At 34.7% G+C, this 18,142-nt stretch overlaps 3 protein-coding genes across 3 annotated transcripts in view; 2 read left to right on the forward strand and 1 right to left on the reverse strand.

The window, feature by feature from the left end:
* LOC106338991 overlaps window positions 1–6,383 on the reverse strand; it is an 8,851-nt gene extending 2,468 nt beyond the window's left edge. The window contains exon 1 of the mRNA XM_013777838.1: window positions 6,335–6,383. Coding sequence (XP_013633292.1) covers window positions 6,335–6,383 — 49 coding nt within the window. The remainder of the gene's footprint in view (window positions 1–6,334) is intronic.
* A 2,173-nt stretch (window positions 6,384–8,556) lies between these two features.
* LOC106339583 lies at window positions 8,557–11,286 on the forward strand. Its single transcript, XM_013778419.1, has 11 exons — window positions 8,557–8,799; window positions 8,894–9,005; window positions 9,077–9,187; window positions 9,689–9,793; window positions 9,873–9,956; window positions 10,042–10,157; window positions 10,218–10,433; window positions 10,518–10,574; window positions 10,659–10,725; window positions 10,795–10,848; window positions 10,927–11,286. The coding sequence occupies exons 1-11, from the start codon at window positions 8,780–8,782 to the stop codon at window positions 11,131–11,133; spliced, it is 1,149 nt and encodes a 382-aa protein (XP_013633873.1). The 5' UTR covers window positions 8,557–8,779; the 3' UTR covers window positions 11,134–11,286.
* A 1,673-nt stretch (window positions 11,287–12,959) lies between these two features.
* LOC106339826 (uncharacterized membrane protein At1g06890-like) lies at window positions 12,960–15,063 on the forward strand. The gene is made up of 7 exons (XM_013778700.1): window positions 12,960–13,308; window positions 13,422–13,606; window positions 13,698–13,765; window positions 13,858–13,990; window positions 14,078–14,239; window positions 14,388–14,657; window positions 14,756–15,063. The coding sequence occupies exons 1-7, from the start codon at window positions 13,188–13,190 to the stop codon at window positions 14,840–14,842; spliced, it is 1,026 nt and encodes a 341-aa protein (XP_013634154.1). The 5' UTR covers window positions 12,960–13,187; the 3' UTR covers window positions 14,843–15,063.
* The last annotated feature ends 3,079 nt before the right edge of the window (window positions 15,064–18,142 follow it).

The raw sequence follows: 18,142 nt of genomic DNA on the forward strand, positions 1-18,142 counted from the left end.
TTGAACAACACCGATTTTTTTCTGAAGACAATTTGAATATCGGAACGGGAACTTGCCCATTGCTTTTAATATGTAACTCGCTTCTTGAGCAAATATCCGGCAAGTCCAACCTCGATTTTATGTTGTCTTTTGTCTTCCCTGGGACATTCAATATTGTATTCATGATGTTCTCAAAGAAATTCTTCTCTATATGCATCACATCAAGGTTGTGGCGCAGAAGGAGATCCTTCCAATATGGTAACTCCCAAAATATACTCTTCTTGTGCCAGTTGTGATGAACACCGTAAGAATCAGGCATATTACGAGGGACATGCCAATTACCACCCCAGCGAACTGTTTCGTTAGCTCCGTAGTAGTCGATTTGCGCTTCAATTTGTTCTCCAGTTAGATATGGAGGAGGAGTGTCTCTCACAACCTTTTTGTGCCTAAACAAATTCTTGTTTCTTCGGTACGGATGGCCAACTGGAAGAAATCGACGGTGACAATCGAACCAACTTGTCTTTCTACCATTCTTCAGTTGAAATGCATCTGTCGTTCCATTACAATATGGACAAGCTAATCTCCCATGTGTAGTCCATCCAGACAACATCCCATAGGCAGGAAAGTCACTTATGGTCCACAAAAGCATAGCTCGCATCGTAAAATTCTTCTTCGTTGAGCAGTCATACGTCCTCACCCCTGTTGACCACAAATCTTTCAACTCTTTTATCAGTGGTTGTAGGAAAACATCAAGTGACCTTTTTGGATGCTTCGGACCGGGTATTAATATGGTCAAGAATAAAAACTCCCGTTGCATGCACATCTCCGGTGGCAGGTTGTATGGCGTAAGAAAGACAGGCCACAATGAATATTGTCTCCCTGACATTCCAAATGGACTAAATCCATCTGTGCATAATCCGAGGTACACATTCCGGCTATTGCTAGCGAAATTCGGATGTACTTTGTTAAAATTTTTCCAGGCTCTTGCATCTGATGGATGAGTCATCTCACCATCCGTCTGAGTATGCTCGGCATGCCACCTCATCTTTCCAGCAGTCTGCTCCGATTGGTACAATCTTTTCAATCTATCTGTAATTGGTAGGTACCACATCCTTTGGTACGGTACCCTATTACGTCCCCTTCCTTGCGGCTTGAATCGTGGTTTCTTGCAGAATCGACATTCTTCCAACTTCTCATCATCTCCCCAGTAGATCATGCAGTTGTCGATGCAAACATCTATCATCTCCGAAGGCAACCCAAGACTATAAACCAGTTTCTGAATCTCATAATAAGAATCAGCAGACTCATTGTCTTCCGGCAAATACTCTTTAAATAAATCTGCCCATTCGTTCATGCAACTTTCAGGTAGATTGTGATCAGTTTTAATATTCATCATTCTAGCAGCCAATGACAATTTAGAGAGACCTTCTCTACAACCACTGTAAAGTGGTTGATTTGCCGCATCTAACATTTCATAAAACTTTTTTGAATCTATGTTAGGTTCTTCATCTTCATCATCATGAGCTACGAATGCATCAGTTACCATATCATGAACCCTATCATAATCTACCATCGGCTGATCCTCCTGATGGTAACTATGTGCATTATGCAATTGATGATCAACCGGTTCTTCTTGAAAGTTGCTATTACTACTACTAGCTTCATTCTGATCATAACTATAATCTTCTCCATGTTGAAACCAGATATAATAATTTGGCGTGAAACCTCTATTTACTAAATGCTTCCAAACATTTTCACGATTTGCCAACTTTGAATTGTTACATTTCCTACAAGGACAGAATATTTTACCGCTTTCTTGGGCGAGCGGTGTAGAATCTGCTAGATGCATAAAACGCTCCAACCCAGCAAGATATTCTTTCGTCACTCTCCCGTTAGCATCTCTATGCATATACATCCACCTCCGCAACTCGAAAATATTTCCCAAGCCCGACATTTTTTTCACGTTTTTTTTCTTGTTGGTGTGCTTAAAATTATGTTCAAACCTCCATATATATAGAAAATTTTCGAATCTGGTAGTTGAATTTTGCTAGGAATTTACGACGAAAAATTAGGTTGGTGGCAAAAAAAACGTGTTAAGTTGGTGGATTTCTCGTTCTTTCCTCGTAAGTTATTTCCTCGTAAAAATCATGCTAAAATTACGACGAATTTGCGACGAAACACATTTTTCTCGGAAAAACCACGTCAACTTACGACGATTCTACGAGGAAAAGCTTTACTCGGTATTTTACAAGGCCATTACGAGGAAACTTTATTTCCTCGCAATTTCATCGTTAAGTCATCGTAATTTCACGAGGAATAGTTTTCCTCGTTAAATTTCCTTGCTAAAACTGTGTTTTCTTGTAGTGTTTATGACGAAGCAACTGAATGATTTTGAGGGAGTCTCGGTGGATAGATTGAAAGAGCTATTGGGGTTCCAATGTAGCGAGGTTGATTGTAGGAAGCTTGAGAGAGAATGTTAAGCTAGACGGGCTTCCAGCCTAAAACCAATTGGTAATAAGTGGAGTGGTCCATCTATCTTATATATTACTTATGATCCCTTCCAACTATCGATGTGAGACACTTTGTGTCTAATACGCCCCCTCGAGATGATGACTCTTTGAGCGTCAATCTCGGAATGCTCGGGCAAAGATCGATAGGCCAACTTTGGGCCAGATCGATGGATCGGGTTGGACTTCGTGGATCGGGCTCTGATACCATGTTAAGCTAGACGGGCTTCCAACCTAAAACCAATTGGTAATAAGTGGAGTGGTCCATCTATCTTATATATTACTTAGGATCCCTTCCAACTATTGATGTGGGACACTTTGTGTCTAATAGAAGTCACCAGAGAAGAGATAAAGGATGTTATATTTCATATGCTGGGAAGTAAATCTCCAGGGCCAGATGGTTACACATCTGAATTCTTCAAGGAAACATGGGAAATAATTGGAGAAGATGTCATAGTGGCAATACAATCATTTTCGTGAAGGTTTTTTTGCCAAAGGGAGTGAACTCTACCATAAGGGCTCTTATACCAAAGAATGAGGAAGGTAAGATGATGAAAGACTATCGACCCATCTCCTGTTGCAACGTTCTCTATAAAGCTATATCTAAGATCATTGCAAACAGGCTAAAAGGTATTCTTTCTAAATTCATTACGTTGAATCAGTCTGCATTCATAAAGGAAAGTGTGCTTATGGAGAACGTTCTGCTGGCAACAAAAATAGTAAAGGATACATCTCTGCTCGATGTGTTATGCAAATAGACATTTCAAAGGCATTTGACTCATTCCATTGGTCTTTTCTTCTAAATACCTTAACCGCTATTGGTCTCCCCGAAAAGTTTATAAACTGGATATCTTTCTGCATTACTTCAGCTTCTTTCTCTGTGCAAGTTAATGGGGAGCTGGCGGGTTATTTTCAGAGTAAGAGGGTTAAGACAGGGCTGCTCTTTGTCTCCATACTTATTTCTCATTTGTATGAATGTGCTGTCAAAGATGATTGATGAAGCTGCTCATGGAGGTCGAATTGGATATCATCCGAAGTGCAAAAACATTGATCTTACACATCTTTGATTTGCTGATGATCTAATAGTGTCTGCAGATGGAACTCGGAAGTCCATTGAAGGGATTCTAAGAGTTTTTTATGATTTTGATAGAATGAGTGGGCTGAAGATAAGTATGAAAAAGTCTATTTTGTTTATGGCGGGTAATATGCAGAAGAGAGAGGAGATTCTTAGTGATTTTCAGTTCAGAACTGGGTCACTTCCAGTTCGTTACTTGGGACTCCTGTTGTTAACAAAGAGAATGACTGTGCTAGATTACCTTCCTCTGACAGAGAAGATCAGGAAAAGAGTGAGTTCGTGGACAGGAAGGTTCCTTTCATATGCTGGAAGACTACAACTTATAAACTCAGTTATTATGAGTTTGACGAACTTCTGGATGGCTGCTTTTAGATTGCCTAGTGGCTGTATTAAAGAAATTGAGAGAATATGCTCAAGTTTTCTTTGGTCTGGTCCGGAGCTGAATGGGAGGAAAACTAAATTAAAACAAAGCAAGAAGGAGGGTTGGGTGTCAGACCTTTAAAGGAGGTAAACTTATTAAGCTGTCTTAAGTTGATTTGGAGGATTCTATCTACTCACTCTCTCTGGGTAAATTGGATAAAAACATATCTTATAAGGAAGGGTTCTATTTGGATGATAACGGAGAATACGCAGAGTCGTTCATGGATGTGGAAGAAGCTTCTGAAATGTCGTGAGATTGCAAAAAGTTTATATCAGGTGGAGGTGCGAAATGGGAAAAAAATTTCCTTTTGGTTTGAAGCTTGGTCTTCTTTGGATTGTTTACATGAGGTTCTGAGTGGCAGAGGGCACATTGATATGAGTATTCTTGCAAATGAAACTGTGGAAGCTTGTAGAAATCACAGGAAGAGGTATCATCGAGCTCATATTCTAAATACAGTGGAGTTGGAAATTGAGAAATTTAAGGAGAGTTGGGTAGATGAGAAAGATGTGTCTTTGTGGAGAAATGGGAAGGGTAAATACAAAAATGTATTTTCCACTTGTGAAACTTGGCATAATATTCGAGAGAAGCACCAACTTTGCTCATGGCATCATGCTGTGTGGTTTAAGCATGCAACTCCCAAATATGCTTTTGTTACTTGGATGGTGATTCAAGGGAGACTATCAACAAGAGATCGTATGATAGCTTGGAATGTCAATGCTGATGGTTCATGTGTTCTATGTAGAAACCCATTAGAGACTGCAATGCACCTTTTCTGCCAATGTCCTTACTCTATGCAAATATGGGAAGCTCTAATGAAAGGAGTCTTGCGAGATCAATTCACAGTGGATTGAGAGAGCCTAGTTCGACTTACAACTATCAATCAAAGCTGGAGCAAAGTTAAGCTTTTTGTTATTCGCTATATGATGCAATCTGCTGTGCATACCATTTGGATGGAAAGGAATCGAAGGAGACATAATGAGAGTCCTTCCCCAAGTGAAGTGTTGGTCAAAAGGTTGGATAAGAATATGAGGAAATTGTTTCACCATTCCACAGAGGAGAGGGAATAAGGACTTGGGAGGAGGAATGTCTTTTTGGTTTAACTCAAGATAGAAGTGTTTTTAAATTTGTTTTGCAAGTTTATTGATAGGAGAAGATAGAGATTTACAATTTAAGCATATGACACATTTGATGTAACAAGGTATTTTTTCTTTGAATTAAATTTAACATTCAATTAAAAAAAAACACTTCGGTTTTCCATAACAATTTGGCCGCAAGAAGAAAGATCTCTATTTTTTTCCTTACTGACAAGATTAAGCTTAAAGCGGTGAGCTGGTCAACGACGTTCCTCTCTACAGCTGGCAAACTGACCATGCTCAAGACTGTTTTATCAGCTTATCCTTCCTTCGCAATGATTTGCTTCCATTACCAGTGGGGCTTTCTAAAAGAATCCAGTTATCTCTGATATGCTTTTGTTGGGATAGAAATACAGCAAAAAAATGTTTTGGTTATCGTGGGAAAGACTTACAAAACTAAAGGAATGGGAGGCCTTGGCTTCAAAGATATCAAGACTTTCAACAACGCCTTACTTGGAAAAATTCAATCTCTAAACTGATGATCTTCTACGGAGTTTTATCGATTATCGAATATCGAATATCTATCATCTATCTTTGATTTCTATCTTTTTTTCATTCCTAGAAGAGTGGGCTTGCAGACAATTTAGCTAAAACATGTCTTCACAATGTTGTAACAACTTGGGCATGAACCCTTTTTCTTTCTTATAATGCATGTTTGTTGCTAAAAAACCAGAGCGATTTGCAAACAAAATATACAAAGATTCAGAAATTTGCAGGGATTGAAAAAACAATGGCCCAAACGTGAGGCTCAACTGCAGAAGATGAGAAATAACTGTTATGACCCTATTCCTTCTCTAGTTTAATGGTGTGATGGCGTGACGATGTGACGGTGCATCTATTCTCTCTAGAAATCACACGGGTTTACATGCATATACTCTCTCTCTCTCTCTCTCTATATATATATATATATATATATATATATTCTTTATCTCTCTAACACTCGTTTCCTCCTTCAAACCACAAACACATCTTTTCCACACAGATAAATTGCCAAACACTAAATCATCGTTTTTTAGATCGGGATCCTTTCTATTAAGAAATTTTATCATCCTTAGATTCATTGCCACAAATTCACACACTCAGTTTCAAATCTCTCTCACTCAAACCATCAAGTTTTGGATGTGGTTACACGACGGCGCGTAAACAAGCTCGAAACCACGAGCCTTGTTTAAGAAATAGCTCATTCACTCTTCACGCTTCAATAAATGCTCTTTATGACCATCATCATCCACTGCCGCCTTTTCCGCATTACCGTCGTCAAGTACCATCTCGGGCGGATCAGCTCAGAAGACGAGAGTCTATTAAGGGTGAAGTACCGACTATTAGTTGTTACCATGGTTCTTGGAAATATCTTTCACTTTTCTTCACCATTTATTAATTATCTAGATATCATTATTTGTAGTTAGTATTTTTAATAAATGGTCGGTTAACACTACAGTTATCTGATTAGACATGTTTTCTCGATTATAATTATCCGGGTAATAAATATATGTTTTTGTATTCATCTTCCTTGATTCTATTTTTGGGTAATGGTAGCTTAACTCATATAAATAGAGCTTATATAATTGATATGTAAGTTAGCATGGTTATATTATAAATTTTCAGATCTTCCATAAATAACATGGTTATATTTAGAATTATACGGATACTTTACATGTTAGCTGATATTTAGAATTAAAATTACCGGCTATTGGATCAAATGATGGTTATGTCTATTGTTAGTTAGTTTGGAACAATTCATAACCTAACGGATTCATCATCAACATAAAAAAAACGAGGGGGTAACTTGATGGAATCCATTGATACACTACCTATGTGTTATGCCGAGTTGATGTCCAGAATCAAGCAGACTCATGTTGAGACTCACCAACTATGAGCCTATGGCGGTTGAGAATCATGCAACTAGTAATCCATGATGTCATCAGTAAACAGACGGACCACTCTTCCGTCATCTTCTACTTCCAGACTCCGTCGTCTCCTCCGGGAGTCTATGTTTTTCTCTTCATCCTCTCTCATTTTTTTATTCCTTCTCTCTCCTTTTGTTTTTCTTCCTCCTCTATAGCATCATGGATCTTCCTCTTCTCCATTGACTGAAATGAAGGCGAATTGTAGCAAATGTGAAGTGGCGGCGAGCTGTAGCAAACGTGAGGTGACGACATGACGGTGAGCTTGAGCATAGGTGAGGTCACTGTGTAATGGTGAGATGGCGATAGCAAATAAGAGAAGGTGATAAATCTGAAGAGAAGAAGATCAGAGATATCAAGAGACATAAAAGAGTTAAAAAAAAACTCTGAAGAAAGAGATAAAATAAGAGAGGTGAGATCTCTCGACATAGTAGAAAGATTTAAGAGAGGAAAGAAGAGAGATGGGATAGAAAGGAGTTACGATTTAGGTTGTATTATAAGAAGAAAAGGGGTAGAAGAATCATTAAAAAGGCACATCAGCGTGAAAAGTAAACTTCTAACCGTGCAAATTATTGTACAAGGAGTGCAATTTCTAAAAAAAAAACCTAGTCCATAGAACTTTCTTTCGGCTCATGGTATAATAATGTAAACCTGATAGTTATTTATACCAACATGCTTTTGTCTCTAAGAATTTACAGTAGAATTAAAACTCAAACTATAAACTATTAATAATTTAAATATTCCTAGCTCAATTAAAAACATCAAAATAAAATCTAAAAATCACAAATTCTTATTTTTAATCACAAATTCAAGTAATACTTGAAACTGATTTATATATATCATGCTCTAGTTTTATTATATGATTACCTTTTGTCAACTTATTATTACTATTATTATTATTATAATAGATTTAAGAAATGCACAGATTTAGATTTATAATTTAATCATGACGAAACAAAAGAAATTTTTTTTATCACACAATCCTCTAGTCCTCTAAAATGTTAAGACATTTTTTTTTACATTTTTAAAATCGAGAAAAGAAAGAAACATAAAAGCTTAGCATCATTATAAAACTAAACTAAACTCAATCGTGGATTGTATTGCTGACTATCTACTGATTTATGTTAGCACTTTCGAAGTTAACCATTCGAGATTTGTTACAGTTGTTTTTAACCGATAGTATCTCGATCTCCTTGAGATATTTGCTAAATCAAAACAATGTAGTCCTCGACTAGGTGAAATTGAGTCTTCTCAAAAAAAAAGAACACGACATTGATTATGTTTGACTAAGATTCCTCTAATAAAGTCGTCTAAAGTACCCGATATTAATTTAGTTTGACTTATAATCAAGACGTCTAAAAACACCTGACATTACTTAAGTTTGACTAAGTAATTAAGTCCACTAACAATGAAACAAAAATACACTAATGCGTGCACTAATATAATAGAGGTTACCTTTATAATCATCATTTATTAACAAAATTAAGCATAGAGTTTGGGCCTTTGAGAATATGTAGGCCTCTCCCATCTCTCTCTCTCTCTCACACACACACACACACACACACACTCTGTCACTCTTTTGCTCTCGCAGATCACACAAATCTCCTCTGAGATCTAAAACCTCTAAGTAAATTCCATTTCTTGATTCACAGGTTTCTTCTCCACTAAAAACTATTATTTTCTTGGGTTTTATTGCTTAAAGACGAAGCCTTGCCTCAAGATTTCAAGATTTGATTTTGAAGATAAATTGCAAAACCCAGATGGGAACAATGCACAGAAGGTATGTATGTTTCTTTCTAAGCTTGCTTCTCTGATTGTAAAACACAAAGGAGTCAGTTTGAAAGATTTACTCAAGTGGTTGGAGCTCTTTGCAGTGGTTTAGCTCCTCGAAGAACAAATGAAAACGCAAAAGTTGTCATCACGACAATTCTAGGAATCGTGGTTGGGACTTTTATTGGCATTACATTACCCTCACTTTCTTTAAAGGTAACATCTTTGTGCTTCTTCTTCTTTTCATTTTGTCATGTTTTTTATTTTAGTTTCGTGTATTCTTGCAGATTAACTTTCCCTCGGCACTTATATCATCCCTTGATGTAGCCTTATCAGATGGGCATTTGTTATCTACTCACAAATCCCCTGAAGATTTCGGTTCAAGAAAATTTCCTGAGGTATGAATGACGTCATGGCTTGTAGTTTTAAGACCATTTCAACATGTAATGTATCAAATTTATTTGCTCTATGGATATGATTGATTCATTGATAGAATTGTGACACATATATATGTACAAGGAGTAGTTTATATATATGAGAGATCAGCAATATATTGAGGATTGTTAATTCTCGAAGTGTCTGAAATCTCTGTGTATCCATGAAAATGTTAGCATTCGCTTTAGGCAGGTAGATAATGTATGCATCCGCAGACAAGGATGTTTAGAAAATCAGGTTTTGAGGCTACTATAAATACGGATTTAAAAGATTGTAATGTATTCATTCCATAATCAATATACAAATTCTAAACGAGTATTTGCCTCAATTCGTTTTTGCTTTTAAGTTTCTTTGCTTTCTTCAAGTTAGTTCGGGTTTGTTCATAACAAGGATGAAGTGTCTTAGACTCTAGCCTGTCATTGAGCATAAAGTGTTATCTTTTGTGTGTGTGTGTGTGATTGCAGATATATGTTCCAACCAACCCGCACGGTGCAGAACTGCTACCTCCAGGGATTGTTGTGGCAAAAACCGATCTTTACTTGCGCAGATTATGGGGAGAACCTAATGAAGTATGTGCACTTTCTAACATTTATTTTCTAAACATTATATACATGAGTTTTAAAATAGTGAAACAACAACTTTTGGCAGGATTTGAAGAAGAAGCCAAAGTATCTTGTGACATTTACAGTTGGGTTTGAGCAGAGGAACCATATTAATACAGTTGTTAAGAAGGTTACTGCAATCTCCGCATGTTTTCAGTTAGTATGATGCTCTCTTTGGTAGATACACTGAAGATTTCTCGTCATTTTCTTGTCAGTTTTCTGAAGATTTTCAGATTTTGCTTTTCCATTATGATGGCCGGACAACCGAGTGGGACCAGTTTGAGTGGTCCAAGACCGCTATTCATATCAGTACAAGAAAGCAAACAAAATGGTGAGTCATCTAGTAGTTGAAAGATGAGTGTTCATCTAATAGAGTGTGTGTTTTATTCAGGTGGTACGCAAAGAGATTTTTGCATCCTGATGTTGTTTCTGCTTACGAGTACATATTCATATGGGATGAAGACCTTGGTGTGGAGCACTTCAATGCAGATAAGTACATTGAGTTAGTGAAGAAGAATGGTTTGGAGATTTCTCAACCAGGACTAGAGGCCAACAATGGACTTACATGGGAAATGACAAAGAGGAGAGGTGACAGAGAGGTCCACAAGTAAGAAGATCCTAAACGATTCTTCTTTTGCCTTTTTTTTGTTCTTTTGGTTCTTGAGTCAAGAATGTGTTTGTTTATTAACAGAAATACTAAAGAAAAATCAGGATGGTGTAGTGACCCACATTTACCTCCTTGTGCTGCGTAAATAAATCTCTTTCCTCTTCTCTCACCATCTTTGTGTGCTTATTTGTTGTCAGTACTCAGCTTTGTTCTTCCTTCCCACAGGTTTGTAGAAATAATGGCGCCTGTATTTTCCAGAGAAGCTTGGCGATGTGTGTGGCATATGATTCAGGTTTGTGTTTAGCTCAGATCTTTTGTCAGAGTATCTGTGATCTATACATCATTGTTCAAACTGTTGCAGAACGATCTGGTTCATGGATGGGGTCTGGACTTTGCTCTCAGAAGATGCGTTGAAGTAAGTAGTTTGTGTCTCTATGTTTTCACTACAGCTAAGGTTATTGGTATTATTGATGATGAAAATCACTTGCTGCAGCCTGCTCATGAGAAGATTGGAGTTGTGGATTCGCAGTGGATCATTCATAAAGTGATACCTTCGCTTGGGAGTCAAGGTAAGTCAGAGAATGGGAAAGCTCCTTGGCAAGGAGTGAGGGAGAGATGCAAAAAGGAGTGGACTATGTTTCAGAACCGATTAGCAGATGCTGATAAGGAGTATCTTGGGAGGATGGTGGTGAAAGAATAAGAAAATACATTTGTTTTCTTGTTTATCAATTAAAAAAAAAAACTCTTTTTGTATATCAAACATTATACCTTATACTATAGGTTATGATGTTAGGGCGTGTGAAACCCTTTTTATTTGTACTGTATGAGAGTTATAGTTTTGATATAGCTTTAATATTATGTTCTATTTATTTTCTTGATTTTTGCATGTCTACGGCTATGAAGTTAAGTGTTTTAGTACAATGATCTCTTGAGAAAGTAAGAAAATGGTTGAACCGAAGGTTGAAGAGCAAACAAAGTATTTAGTCAGAATCTGCCTAAAATCCTAAGCATATATCTCCTTTTATAATAACCTCATCCAAGCGCAACCACCATGTATATCCTAAGAGTAGAACTTTAGTAAAAATTGAACCAAAATTAGATTTTATTGATAATCAAAGTGATGATCTCTTGAAAAAGTAAGAAAGTCGTTGAGATGTTCAGCTCGCTGCCTCGACGCTTTGACTGCCAAGATGGCACTGAAGTAGAAGATGTTGATTGTACGTTGGGACTAGGCTTGGGCATATTATCCGAAACCCAAAAAATAATATCGAAACCAGATCAAAACTTACCAAATCATGAATGGTTCCTATTTCTCTCTACCCAAAAAATTGAAATCGAACCGGAACAGAACAGACAGATACCCAAATATTTGAAATATAATAAAATATTAATTAATTTTAATATATATATATATATATATATATATTAATTTATAAATAAATATATATATATATCTCCGAATTACCCGAATATATTTTGGGTGTTTTCAGATTTAACTCAGATATTCAGGGGTTTTCAATTTTTTGGCTTTAAACTCGAACCAAACCTGAACTGTTTCTAATTCAGTTCGACTTTGGATTTTATAGAAAAATAGAAACAAACCAAAATCTGACACTACCCAAATCGATCAGACCTGAAACATGTCCGGTTCCTAAACAGCTCATAAATATCCCAACCTGAATAATTCGAACCGATCCAAATCGAAAACCCAAATGCCGGCACTAGTTGGGACGTTACAGTCTCAGACCCGCTTCGTGGAGCATAGTTGATGAGTTTTCCGGTCCGTGTTTCATATGTGAAATCTATTTCCTACACTGTCCATTCATCAGCCTATAAAATCTGGTTTAAAGTAATTTGTCTGTTTCCAAAAGCAAAATTTAAACCTGAACGCAAAAGATTGAATTTAAATCATAAGTTTCTTCATTTATAAAAGGATTTGGAAAATCTCCAAAGTAAAATTAAAACCAAAGTAAAATCATGGTTAAACATCTCAATGATATTTGATTTAACAGTACTTTTGTTTCGCAATCTTGCGTCACAATTAATTTTATTATATTTTGAAAGGTTAATAGTAATACCAGTCTTATTACCAGTCTCTCGATCAATTTTATATATTGCTCTTAATAGATAACGTAATTGGTGGGGAAATTAAGGAGAGGAGAAGGGTATATATCATTGGTTTGGAGTGAGTGTGAAGCTTCACACCAAATCCAATTTATTTATATTTTCTGATGTGTTATAATATTCTCTCCAGAAGAAAAGTCTGAACATTTCAGTTTCACCTTCCTTTTTGCTTTTGATTTAAGTCAATTATTATTTGTCCATAGAATTCCGTAATGTCTCCCTTTACTTTATTATTTTCTGTGTTGGCTGTTTAACTTTCATTGTTTTTTATGGTTTAAAGTTTGCTTTCATATCATTATTAGTAGCCTCGTATGAGGAAACCCATATATTAAGCTACATCATAAGAGTATTTTCTCATGTATCTTGTGTTTAAATATATAAATAATGATATAATTAAGAACATATGGAATTAGGAAGAACAGAACAGAAGACACTGACCAACTAGAAGTTTGGTGTCAGGCACCAACCATTTTTGGACTAACAAAGAATAAAAACCTCATATCTCTCTTTTGCTTATCCATTCCTCATCACATTCACAAAGCTTCTCTTTCTCCCATCAGAATATAATTTTCTCTTTCTCTCTTCTCGTCTGATAGATTTGAAGGATAGCAAGGAGAAATAGAGAGGAAAATGGGAGAGATGAAGAGTATGCAAATGGGTGTGATTGGAGCCTTGTTTCTGTCTGTAGCATCTTCTGTCTCCATTGTAATTTGCAACAAAGCTTTGATGACCAATCTTGGCTTCCCTTTTGGTATTTTACCTTTTATAAATATGGATCAATTGAATCATTCAATTAACGTGACAACATATGTTGTAAATATTATCTTTATCTTGATCTGTTTTTGTAATATGGTTTTCTTTCAGCAACGACACTAACAAGTTGGCATTTGATGGTAACATATTGCACACTTCATGTGGCATATAAACTAAATTTCTTTGAAAATAAACCAATAGACACAAAGACTGTTGTTCTCTTTGGCCTCCTCAATGGCATCTCCATTGGTCTTCTGAATCTCAGCCTCGGCTTCAATTCCATCGGCTTCTATCAAGTATATTTATTCCAATAAATTGTATAATCATCATCATGTGACATTTATACGATTGACCAGCTTTTATTTTTTTGTCCTTGAATTACGGCAGATGACCAAACTTGCTATCATTCCATTCACTGTACTATTGGAAACTCTCTTCCTCAACAAGAAGTTCAGGTGAACCTTTGCTTATTTATTTTTAGTTATTCATGATTATTAAATAACACATATATAGCATCCCTCACATGTTGGCATATTTGATTTTGCAGTCGAAAGATAAAATTCTCATTGTTTTTGCTATTGGTTGGGGTTGGAATAGCATCAATCACAGATCTTCAGCTCAATTTTGTTGGTTCTGTTCTCTCTCTCCTTGCCATCGCAACAACTTGCGTCGGCCAAATTGTATGTTTTAATTCAGTTTTTATTAAAAAATCAATATATAATGATTTAATCCGTAATGTTAATGTATATTTTGTATGTTTGGCGAAGCTAACAAACACTATCCAAAAGAGACTGAACGTGACATCAACACAACTCCTTTACCAATCGGCCCCGTTTCAAGCCGCTATACTATTTGTTTCGGGTCCCTTTGTCGACAAATACCTCACTCGCCTCAACGTCTTCTCCTTCCATTACTCTCCTATCGTTGTGGTAATCTTACATCATTATATTCATTTCCTTCATTTTCAGTTGGCATTATAAATAAAATTAATATGGTTGTTTGTGGTTGATTGGTTCGCCCTAGATATAATAAGTTTGTGAAACTTGACAATGGTCAATCTTGTTTGTATCCATGCAGGGGTTCATAACGCTGTCGTGTTTAATAGCGGTTTCCGTTAACTTCAGCACGTTTTTAGTGATCGGAAAGACATCTCCGGTGACGTACCAAGTCTTGGGGCATCTCAAAACGTGTTTGGTGCTTGCTTTTGGTTACACTCTCCTCCACGATCCATTCACTCCTCGTAACATCGCAGGAATCCTAATCGCGGTCCTTGGCATGCTTCTCTACTCCTACTTCTGCTCCGTTGCTTCTAAATCAAAACAAGGCTCCTCCGAGTCCTCTTTTATTGTACGTCATCACAGTATCACACCAACAAAGTAAAAAAGAAAAATGAAGAGTGTTGGTTTTGTTAATTAATTTTTTTGGTTTTGTTACCTTTTTAACAGGGGAAAGACAGGGATACAACGCCGCTTTTGAGCCAAGAAAAAGAGAACCATGAAGCCAAGAAATTAGACAAGCATTCTCCAGTATAATTGATTACACCATAAAATAAAAAGTACAAGTTCTCTTTCTTTCTTTATGGTCTCCTTCTATAATTCTGCTTTTTATATTCATTGATAAAGGTTTTGTAATTGAGAAAAAACTGAAACAAGTTTCTTTTTCTTTCTTTAACAAAAACGAAAAAACTGAAACAACCAATGGTCCTTTTTCTCGTACTTTTTGGGTTTTGTTAAACATTTACAGCTATTATCTCTATCTTTTGAATATAATACAAAGATATATATACACTTATGGTTATTCTCCACTAAACCCCTAATTTTCATGTTCAGATTTAATGTTTTTGGGTACTGAATAGTATTATGAAAATGTACCTGATGTACTAATAGTAAAAGAATCTTTTAAAACAACCTTTTATTCCCATGAATTACAAAATCAATTTGATTTTAAAATTAAACTTTTTATTTTTTTGATATGAAAAGATATATATTCTATATTTGAAGTCATCAATATGAAAATATACTCTTTATTTGAAGTAATGGATATGTAACATCACAAAAGTTGGAAATTAATGAAATATTTTTAAATAAAAGAGATAAATTAATTTTTGTTATTTTAATTTTAAACTGAATCAAAATACATATGCGTATTTTTATAACAAACAATATATATTTTGTAGTAGCTCAAATCTCAAAATCACGAATGCAGTGAAGTTGATGTGAGGGATTGACTCTATGCCCAATAAATAAAACTGAGAATATATACTGCACCAACACGGCTGATTCCACAGCAAGCAATGATCATGTACTCTACTGAATTTATAATGATTTATCTAGCCTTTCATTTGACCATAATAGCCCAAAACTTCTTGCTGGAAAAATTAAAAAAAAAAAGAAAACTTGTTATTCCAGTGTTAACTTTTTTTGTCAGCTTTCCATGTTAACTGAAAGAAAAAAAAAACATTGAAAATTTCTTAACTGAAAGAAAAGTGTAAAAAATACTCACGTTCATATTTCAAATCGAGACCTTGTGCTTTAAATCTATATTAGCGATTAATCTGCACGCTCGTGCGGATGTTAATTTTTTTATTTTATAAATTGATATTTTATTTTTCATGATTAATATTATATATTTTATATGTTTCAAAATACAATTAATTGTATATGTATTTGAATATTTTAGGTGTCTATACATAATTATCGAATCCGAATTAAATAGAGTAATGCGATTACTTTGGTTATTCGTAGATTAAATTTAGTTTAAATTCCAAATACCCAAACTGAATCAGTTAATATTGTTACTTTTGTTACAAATATCTGAACTGGCATCAGATACATTAGTTTTTGGATATTTGTAGGTTTTTATATATCAAAACTGAATTCATCTGGACTTGAAAGACTCGGTTCGAAACCCACATGAATTTTATAATACCCGAATGAAACCTAGTTTTAAAACTCAAAAAACCTGATACCCAAAAGAAATAACTCGTACCTGAATAAGTACCCGAATGTCTATATCCAACTGATTATATAAACACATAAAAAAATATTAATGATTTTGAATTCTCGTCACAAATAGAGTAATTTCATTCAAATATATTGAATTATTATAATTAATATGTAAAATAAATGCTATCAAAATATTATGGTAAATATAAATAATGAAGTAGTTAGAAAAGCGAGAAAACGAATGTAAAAGATAAAATAAAAAAAACTGAAAACAAATAAGTTTGTTTTTCATGTCACTATTATATATCATATATGTATCATCATATAATTAATCATATTTTATATATATCATCATATAAGGGGCTAATTGTAATTTTGATAGCATTTTGGGTTACTTTTGCATTTGATTCAAGTTTGGGCATATTTTTGAGGTTAAAATCAAGTTTTGAGTCATATTGGCAAATTTTCCTATGATTTGTTGCTAAATGTGATATGAAAATTAATTGTATGTTTAATTAAATCATAATTTAAATTAAAATATTGGTAAAATAATAAAATATAAAATAATAAAATATAAAATAATAAAAAAATTATTTTTAAATATAATTTAAAATTTTTATTACTGCACATGGTGGTGCAGTAAAATACCTAGTAAATATAGAGAAAAAATGTTTTAAGTTTTAACCATAAACTAGAGTTTGACCCGCACGTCCGTGCTTATATTCATTTTTACGTTTTTATAAATTGATATTCGTTTTTCATGATTAGTGTTTTATATTTTAGATGAGTCTTCGTATAACTAATCATATTCAAAAGATCCAGACTGAATCATGTAATAAGATTATTTTTGGTACAAATATCCAAATACGTTTCAGATACATTGGTTATTTAGATATTTTTATGTTTCTCCACATCAGAATCAAAATTATCCAGACCCGGGAGGACTCAACTCGAATCGCACATATAAATTTATAATATCCAGGCAGAACTTAATTTCAAAACCCAAAAAAATTGATTCCGAAAGAAATAACTTGTACCTGAATGAATACCCAAATGTATATACCTAACTGTAAATAAATTTTTTAAAAAACTCTTTCTATATGTTTGGCTAAAATAAGGGAAATAAAAAGACTTTTTATTTAATAAAATAGTTATATGAAGTGAAACATTAACTGACAACAAGTGTAATACGTTTTAATTATTTTGTTCACATAAACTATGCCTTTGAATTATGTGTTTGACTACATAATTTTTCACATATTGGAACTAAGATAAAAGAAAGTTTTAGTAAAATAGATTAACCCGGACTATTAATCATATGCAAAACCCGGTTATTTTACATTTTTGATTTTTATAATTTTCAACAAGTTATTATTGATTAATTAATAAATAAAATTGAGCATTATTACTTTTATGATAATATAATTAATGATTGAGAAATGGCATTGGATAGCCCTAATCCAACTTTATCTTCCCAATCTAGATTTCAGGCCCAAATATCACAAAAATGTTCCATTTAAGATTGGCATTTGCCTGTATTACCCTCAATATTATATGACCTAAATTTTATATTAATAAAAGTTAATAACATTTCAAAATTTTCGCCGAGCCATCGTTGTCTCCGCCATTGTCGTCGTCGTCACCATTCTCCACCATCGTCGTCGTCGCCGCTGTCATCGTCGTCGTCTCCGCTTTGTCACAGCATCTCGTCGTCCTTCAGTTTCGTTTCTCAGCATCTCTGCATCTTCAAGGTATCATCATTTCTTATCGATGATTAGTTAGTTCCGATTCAGTGTATAATTCAATGATATATCTGATCTTGGTGATTTGTGGATCAGTTTGATCTGATATGTTGTTGTGATTGAATTTTTCTATTTTGTTCTGTGA

This window comes from Brassica oleracea, chromosome C4, assembly GCF_000695525.1.
Source record: "Brassica oleracea var. oleracea cultivar TO1000 chromosome C4, BOL, whole genome shotgun sequence".
In the NCBI taxonomy this organism is placed as follows: Eukaryota; Viridiplantae; Streptophyta; class Magnoliopsida; order Brassicales; family Brassicaceae; genus Brassica; species Brassica oleracea.